At 38.4% G+C, this 8,939-nt stretch overlaps 1 protein-coding gene across 1 annotated transcript; it reads right to left on the reverse strand.

Moving 5' to 3' along the window:
* Nucleotides 1-1,505: 1,505 nt before the first annotated feature.
* Nucleotides 1,506-5,475, reverse strand: LOC103387801 (uncharacterized). The gene is made up of 6 exons (XM_008322573.3): nt 5,321-5,475; nt 4,717-4,823; nt 4,464-4,557; nt 2,884-2,996; nt 2,058-2,172; nt 1,506-1,909 (listed from the first exon to the last, which is right to left on the reverse strand). Exons 1-6 carry the CDS (start codon nt 5,361-5,363, stop codon nt 1,740-1,742), a joined length of 642 nt encoding a protein of 213 aa, XP_008320795.1. The 5' UTR covers nt 5,364-5,475; the 3' UTR covers nt 1,506-1,739.
* Nucleotides 5,476-8,939: the final 3,464 nt, after the last annotated feature.

The raw sequence follows: 8,939 nt of genomic DNA on the forward strand, positions 1-8,939 counted from the left end.
CCTTTGTCACCGGTTCTGTTCATTATTTTCATGGACAGAATTTCTAGGCGCAGCCAGGTGTCGGGTGGGGTCCAGTTCGGTAGCCACCGGATTTCATCTCTGCTTTTTGCAGATGATGTGGTGTTGTTGGCTTCTTCGAACCAGGACCTGCAGCATGCACTGGGGCGGTTTGCAGTAGAGTGTAACGCAGCTGGGATGAAAATTAGCACCTCTAAGTCCGAGGCCATGGTTCTCGACCGGAAAAAGGTGGTATGCACCCTTCGGGTCGGGGATGAAGTCCTGCCTCAGGTGGAGGAGTTCAAATATCTGGGGGTCTTGTTCACGAGTGAGGGTAGAATCGAGCGTGAGATTGACAGGCGGATCGGTGCTGCGGCCGCAGTAATGCGGTCGCTGTATCGGTCCGTTGTGGTGAAGAAGGAGCTGAGCCGAAAAGCGAAGCTCTCAATTTACCGGTCAATCTACGTTCCTACCCTCACCTATGGTCATGAGTTGTGGGTCATGACCGAAAGAACGAGATCAAGGATTCAAGCGGCTGAAATGAGCTTTCTCCGCAGGGTGGCAGAGCGCTCCCTTAGAGATCTCTGTCACCCAAGAGGAACTCGGAGTAGAGCCGCTGCTCCTCCACATCGAGAGGAGTCAGCTGAGGTGGCTTGGGCATTTACATCGCATACCCCCCGGACGCCTCCCTCGGGAGGTGCTCGGGTGCCGTCCCTCTGGGAAGAGACCTAGGACACGCTGAAGCGACTACGACGGTCGGCTGGCCTGGGAACGCCTTGGGGTCCCCCCAGAAGAGCTGGAGGAAGTGTCGAGGGAGAGGGAAGTCTGGGTGTCCCTGCTCAGACTGTTGCCCCCGCGACCCGGCCCCGGATAAGCGGTTGAAGATGGATGGATGGATGGATGGACAGTGGAACTTCTAGATACGAGTTTAATTCATTCCACAACTCGTATATCGATCCACTGGTATCTCACTTGCATTTTCCCCATTAAAATGATCTCAAAACCAATTAATTTGTTCCAGCCCCCCAGAAATATACTATTAATTAATTCAATTTCCCCCCTCATCTGAACATCAAAAACATAGATATAAACACATATATTGATAATATAAAACAATAATTTTGAGCGACACAGCGCGACAGTGTCGATCCACTAAGCATAGGAGAAGGCCTGGGAGTGAGGACTCAATTGAGATGATAGAAAAAGAAAGAAATTATATATATATATATATATATATATATATATATATATATATAAAACATTATACAGGATAACAATACCAATTTACATTTTTCCACAGTTTCAAGTGATCTATCGATCTATAATTGTAATTACATTTTGACCAGATTTTTGCCGTGAACATTTTGCAAAATAGTGGCACAATTCCTGTCATTTAATTGGCTAGTTGACCGGAATATCTTATAGATGGATAGATTTTATCTGAAAGAGCAGCAGCCTGTTATAAAGTTGTATTCTGTTTATTCTAAGCGTGAAGAAAAATAATAATGTTTCATTGGTTCATTCTGCCAATTTATTGATTGATGCTTTCAGAATATCAGTTTTTGTACAGTCTGCATGTTCAAATGCATGAAAGTGCATGCACACAGACATAAAAGTCCCCACTCAGGGTCAGGTTCCACTTTAAATACTAAACCCCAAAGTCAATTTAACTTTTAAAGAGAATCTTTTTCCTAGAATAGTTCATTTCAAAAGAACACTCAGACTTTTTAAGCACATCAGAGTCATCCACATATGAGACAGGCGGTTCCTGGTTTTCCCTGTATGCCTAGGCTTTGCAGCTCGGTGATAAGACCTTTGATGAACGCTTCCTTCAGTTGGCTTTTGGTCATCAGGCAGTCTTGATTTTCGGGAAAATATGCCGAAGTTCTTCCCGATATCTGCAGTGCTGATTCTACAAACGAACATGATATAGGGTTCCATTATAAAGGAAACATGGATACTGTGTCACCAGGTTTGAGATTTGGAGTTAGTAAGTTTTCTGGGTCGAAGGCAAAAGTTAATTCTTTAAATACAACTTTAGCAGGAAGTTCGATTCCGACCTTGGCAAACGGCCAGCTTGTTCCCTCCTATGTACTGGGTGTTCCATCTGTTGTGCGTCTGCTCACTGCATTCATTGAACAAAAGACTTCTCCTCAAGAACGTAAAATCAAACCCCTAGAGTGCAAGAGAAAATACAAGGGTCAGTAGAATTCACAGAATTCTCAAACATATGCCATAATGCTAAAAAGACAAATTAAGACAAATCTCGAAGGTGGCTCAAACATCAGTAAATTTGTCACTGGGGATGTCCGATATTTTTACACTTATTTTCCGATCAACCGATACCGATATAGGCCTGGTAATATTAAGTAATATACAGTATATCGTAATATATCTGTACAAACCACTGTATGAGTAGGAGATTAATTAAATTAGGTGCAGTGCTGCCATCTAGTGATTTTCACTTTAATATACAGCCGTTTATCCCTAAAAGCTATTTTTAGGGCATACATCATTTGGCCAAACCAAGACATTGCATTACGGGGTTTTCATTATCTAAGGAAAAAAAAAAAAAAAAAAACGATTCTTACAGAAATTACACAATATGCTAATATCGAGCCGATACTACTGGTCGGCAGTTACGTTGTATTTCATCAGGTTTTTTAAACCTCAAAAAAGAGATACTACTGGTCGGCAGTTACGTTGTAAGAGATGAGGGACATTTTAAGAGAATTCAGAGAAAACATCACATTTTATTTGTGAATAGTATTTTTTAATAACAATAAGAAAACACTGAAGGATATTTTGAGGACTGCTTCGTTATTGTATTAAGTTAAATTATACAAGGAATACAGTAAAAATAAAAATAAAGTGTATGGTACTCACATGATTGCACATGGGTTTGCAGAAGTACCTTTTACCCACTGTGACACAGCCCAATCCTCCATTTTCAGGCACTTCAGGTGTTGGGCACAATGGTGGTTTTTCAATATGGCATTCTACATGTGAACAAATAATAAGCAATAATATAAAAATAAATACAATTTTCACAGATTCAATGAAATGATTTGTTTCTATGAGCAGAAGCGCAACTTTTATCTCTTTATTTTCTTGTTTTTTTGTCTTTCTGTTGCAAGATAACACACCACTCTTATTAAAAATAAATGCTACTATGGGGTAATAATGCATCTCATTAAATATATATCTACGCGTAAATACCCAAAATAGAAATGAAGCTAATGTGTTTAGCTGGTTTAGCTCAGCCTAGCCTCAGCAGAAAACTAATGCTGATGCTGTCAAGCGCTAACACATTGCTAAGATGCCACTAATGAATTTCGTTGCGTTGTAGCGCTTAAACACCGCTAACACGCTAGATGCTAGCTCAAAGATAGTGTGATTTGTCTTGAAGGGTGTTCATTGGTCAGACTCGGAGTCGACCAGCCTAAATGTTTTGACTTATTTTGTGTAAATAAGCACAGTACCATTAGGACTAAACAACACTGTATGCCTCACCTTTCAGAAGAAAGAACTTCAGGCTAACCTACAGTAATGGTAGGTTATGGTAATGATAATGGTAATGATATGGTGGAAGACAAGATGGATTTTGGTCAGCTGTGGCTGGCCCATACAGGGAGCTCGATTGCTGACCCTGTTTGTATTTTGTATTTTTTTATAACCATTTTTAAAATAAACCATGAGTATTTATTTTGAGTAAAAGTGTGTTTAACCCGCACCATTACCCATCGTATATAAAATATAAAAAAAGAAAATATCTTTTGTCTCATCTCGCTCTACTAACGTCTTTGGAGCTTCTGGGTATTAGGGCGCTAGAAAAAGCAGTGCAGCCCGATCGCTGACCTGTTGCTGACGAGACATGTTCGCATAGCAACAGAAATGATCCAGTCAGCACTGTCGAATCTGGTGGCTTAAGGGTGATTCATTTGACAAATAATTAAAAAAAAAAAAGTTGTGAGGTCTGCCTGTTTCCTGTTCCTGCTGTCTGCTGTGTGGGGTAATCAGTGTCATCACACTCACCTGTGTCTCTGTCATTTGTCTCACCCGTGTCACCTGGTGCCCTGGGTATCTAAACCTCTCTCCCTCACTCCGTCCTTGTGCGATCATTGTACTGTTCAGTTTGTGTTCTGTGGTCATGCCTGGAAGTCTTTGTTCCTGCATCCTTGTGATTTTTGTGATTTTTGCACCTTGGATATAAGAGCCCTACACCTGAAGAGTCTGTCATTGATGTCTCGTAACATACAGTAAGTACTAACACACTGTTTGTACACAGCTGCGTACCTCCGCCACAAGGGGGCACTGGTATAACAGTTAACAGCATTGTGTAAAAAATATTTAAATATAATAGTTTGTTTACATGTTCTGTTTCAAATGCAAAACTTTGGTTTGCGCAATGTCCTGTTTACGTGTACGAATGCCTCAACTTTTTTTTTAACACTTTCATTACCCACCTTTCTGCCTGTCGTTCAGGAGCTCTGTCACGTTTCTTAGCGTCAGCAGCAGTGTCGCAGCCTGCTGTGGACTCCAGTCGCACTCTGCTACCCTCTGTTGGTAAATAATGTTAATAAAATTTAGTTGTTTTTTTTAAAAAACTACATTTTAAAGAAGAAGTAAACACAGAAGTGCAAAGTGGATGTTTTTAGATAAGCAGTGAGTGTTCACTGCACTGTATGTGCGCAGTAGCTGTGACAAACATTAATTTACCTTGAGGTCTGACGATACACGCTCAATGAACTGACTTTTGACGTCAGAGCTGCAGTTTTGGTTCGAGTTGACGGGACTCTCATTTTCAGCTGCACACAAGGTTACGGCTGTAATACAAACACCCATGCTCACACACAAAAAAACGTGAACACCGGACCGTTTAACTAACTAAACAAACAATATTCAAGTTTACTCTGTCTGTCGATTTTTGTATCGCCCATTACGAAGATAGAACTTTCCCTTAACTTTTGCATAGTTAAGGTAAAATTCTTTCAGTAATTCTTATAGTGTCTATAATTCACACACTGTGTCTTGCTGTTTATTCAATAACAAGGATGTAACGATACACTCAACTCACGATACGATATAACTCACGATTATCTATATTTTTATGTTCAACATACACATTTTTAGACTAGGATCGGGACAACGTCTGTTTTGTCGGGAAACACATGACAACGTTAAACAACATACAGACATATCAAGATTTTCTAAACTTTGGTAAACACAAGTCTAACTAGACGTTCACAATAAAAGCCAAATCATGCCATAAAGCACAGCTTTGGAGTCAAACTGAATCCAGAAATTGCAATGGTAGGATTACCTGCAAATAGAGAGCACCAAATCCAAGTACATCTTAGAACCATGACAGCAGCAAAACTGAATTAGATTTCGCAAACTGACAACTGAGCAAAGTCCACACAAATGGCAAATATTGTTCTGTGTATTTCCCAATTTCCAGTATTTGAATGATTGTGTAACATGAAATGTAAAAAAAAAAAAAAAAGTGGATATAAGAGCTTTTTTTTAAAGTTTTGGGGGTACCTGGAATTCAAATGGGTTCCCCAGGAAGTACTGGTAATTTGTTTTTTGTTTTTTTACTCATTTCTCTTTTCTTTTATCGCTTGTTATTTTCTTAAATAATGATTTAAGAACACCACACACAATGTTAAACCACTGTACTTTCACTTTTATGAATCTAAATAGAGTCCACAAAAAAAAAACAAACATAAAAAACCATCTTGTGACTCCACAAGTGACAGCTATTAAAATGTCTCTATTAAAATGGTGTCACTAGCCACAAAATGTTGGGCACCACAGGGATAGAGAAACTCCTGAGAATTTTTTTTTTACACTTATCATGCTAAGATATCTAATATATTTAAGAGTTAAATCTTTTTGAACTGTAGTTCGCAGCTAACTTTGCCCACGAATAAACATAAAGAATAAGAATGCGAACATGGTTTTTGACCATTTCAGGTTAGACTTTTGTAATCAGGATTTTTTGTGTGTGTGTGTGTTCAAAACTGTAGAATTCAGGCAATAAAAATACACAAAAATGTGAAAAAAGTATTTATAAAAAAAACTGCTATAATAATAATATTAATAATAGTAATAAATAAAACAAACAAACATATAGTAATAATAATAAATGTGTTTTATGCATGAGGACCGTCGCTATAAACAACAACAACAATTAAACCCCTCTTTGGTGTCTGTTTTCGCTTTGTGCAGTTGGGGGAGCTAGCACAACACACACGCTCAAGGTGCTTTAATCAGTCTTCACATGCTTCTGAACGCACGAGGCCTCTGCTAGAGCTGGAGCTCATTGTGGGAACCGGTGTTGATAAGAAAACCCACACACATACACACAGAATGCTGAAACATTCATTATAGCACACAATATCAGACACACTGTGGGATGCAGTGTCAGTCAGTGAAGATGACGGTGTGAATAATTGACCGTGGATGTTATTCATTATAGATGCCTGACATTCTGGAAGGGAATGAATTATTGAAGGTTTTGGAATGAGTGATTGAACTTATTAACACTGGGAATTGGCCTCTTTGCTTTGGATTTGAGGAGAAAAACGATTAGTCCTGAAAATGGTCCTTAAGAGCCACCATCACTTACCTGACGATAGGTTAGCCAACATGCTGCACAGCTTGGATTTGACCACAGCTCTTCTGCAGTGTTTTACTATATGATAGTAATAACATTTTTGGCTTTTTTTTTTTTTTTTTGGCGATATCGATGTCAATACTTTCTCTCTTTTTTTTTTACCCCAAAAAAACACAACACATACTGCTAATTCAACAACTTAAATATGTATTTTCATATTATATTAGCCATAATAGATGACATTATTTTTTTTTATGTCACAATGTAACCGAAATTGTTTAACTGCTACTGTTAAGGATCACATGAAGTCAGTGATCTCTTCTGGTCAGTGGTCACATGACACATGAATAGATCAGTTCAATTTTACGTCACCAGAGGGTGTTGCAGCACAAAAGCAGTTATGGAGTAGGTTACCCTAAAACAGTGGTCCCCAAAGTGTGACCCCCCCCCCCCTTTCTTCATTAGAAATTTTCACGCCCTCCACCCAAAAAAATAAAAAATAAAAAAGGGCTTAAAAAAAGGTTTTTTTACACGCCTTTAACCAATCCATTTTATAGTCTATAGTTAAACACTTACAGCATTACACAATAAGCTAAGACCCATGCATTTTCTTTGTTATTTATGAATTAGTATTGATGTTTTATGAAAGTAATAATCGATACTCATGTGACTTTATATCAATGCCATGTAATTTGTACTCTCATCAGTACTGCGTTCACGCTGGAATTTGACTCTATCATAAACGCTATCACATTAAGATCAGATGGATGTATAACCTCACAGTACGCATGCGTCATATTGGTTTTGGTTATTGGCTTTTGCATGTATATATACCTTTTTTGGAATTATACGTAGATGAAGTGTAGCAATGGCTATCAACTGGTGGCACGCGAGCCCAATCGAGGGCGCAGGACCATCCAATCCGGTCTGCGACTGAGTCCCAAAACTGTGCTGATCAAAGAGAAAATACTGTGTGGTCCCCACAATTTATGACTCCGTTTACATTCTTTTTTTTTTTTTTTTTTGTCAAAAACCATTTCATTTGAATGTCCAGTCCCCAAGGTGTGTGTCCAAAAAAACTAGCCCTCTGACAAAAATAGTTGGTGACGCCTGTAGTGTAGCATAACAAGCTAAGCCATTTCATTATTTTGCAATTCCATTCCAAAGAATTTGCTTGGTGGTAATCAGGAAGCCTTGTACTATTTGCATATTCAAAATAAACAGTACAAACAAACAAGTAAACATGTGTGCTGTTAGGCAATCTGTTTTTCTCGGGGTAATTTTTGTCACAGCTTTTTACATGACTGCCTTCCTTTCTCTCTGCTCTGCTCTGCTCTCCTCTTAGTGTGACTGAGCCCCCCTGACTGTGCAAACTGCCTGAGATGAGAGGCTGTATTCACAGTCTAATGCTGAGAGTTCAGTGACGTAGGTTTAAATGATGCAAGTGAGAATCTGTTTATTCAGATCAAGAATAGATAATGGCTGCTTTTCCCATAGTCCTAATACTTGTGTGATTTATACAGTATACCTAGTATACTGGAGTATTTTAGACTCTGGTATATTGAAACTGGATTAATTAATATAACAATAATAATAATAATAATAATAATAATCACATCTCTGGGATGCATCACTGATGATGCATCCCAGAGATGTGTTTAAATTCCTGGTATAAAAAAGTGTGTAAGGACAGGAAAAATGAAGGACATAGATGGCACCTGGGTTCTCAAACTTTTTTTTTTGAAAATATGAATGATTTTTATTTGTAATATTTTTGTAGTCATTTGAATCAAATCCTTATTCATTTTTCAGTTATTTGTTAGTTATTTAAATTACTTTTTACGTCAGAAAATTCACTCATTCGCTAATGCTCTGTTTCATATTTTAAAAAATGAATTACAATTAAGAACAGGGTTCAAGAGACCTTTCATGATGTGTAAATTTTAGATCAACCTTAATGTAGATGCAGTAGCTACTGTAAAGTGGGTGTCATCAGCGAGCCATAGGAAACCCACGAGTTCGGTGAAGCACACCGAGGTTCTCGCTGTTATTTATTCATCGGCATAATGTATTCAAATGTAACGGCAACACTGAGGTTGATCATGTGTGTCCTTGTTTCTGTAGGTTTTATCATGTGAGCTCATTATCTTTTCTCACATGAACAAAGTTGTCATGGTTAACTCATTTATGTACACGTGACCTCATTTTATTGTTACAAAAGAGGTCATGCGAATACATAGTCACTTAAGTAATTACTTTCAGCTTAGTGCGGGCCACCCCACAGGTAGTCTTTAGTGATGTGGGTTTTTTTTTCTTACTG

Source organism: Cynoglossus semilaevis, chromosome 12 (genome assembly GCF_000523025.1).
Source record: "Cynoglossus semilaevis isolate Cse_v1.0 chromosome 12, Cse_v1.0, whole genome shotgun sequence".
Classification (NCBI taxonomy): domain Eukaryota; kingdom Metazoa; phylum Chordata; class Actinopteri; order Pleuronectiformes; family Cynoglossidae; genus Cynoglossus; species Cynoglossus semilaevis.

Bases quoted from the DNA above. Each gene is read 5' to 3' on its own strand.
- LOC103387801 (XM_008322573.3), bottom strand. From the start codon at position 5,363: ATGGTTCTAAGATGTACTTGGATTTGGTGCTCTCTATTTGCAG. The intron at 4,824-5,320 runs GTAATCCTACCA...TTTGTATTACAG, and splicing joins TTGGTGCTCTCTATTTGCAG to CCGTAACCTTGTGTGCAGCT. The intron at 2,997-4,463 runs GTGGGTAATGAA...GTTCACATGTAG, and splicing joins CCTGAACGACAGGCAGAAAG to AATGCCATATTGAAAAACCA.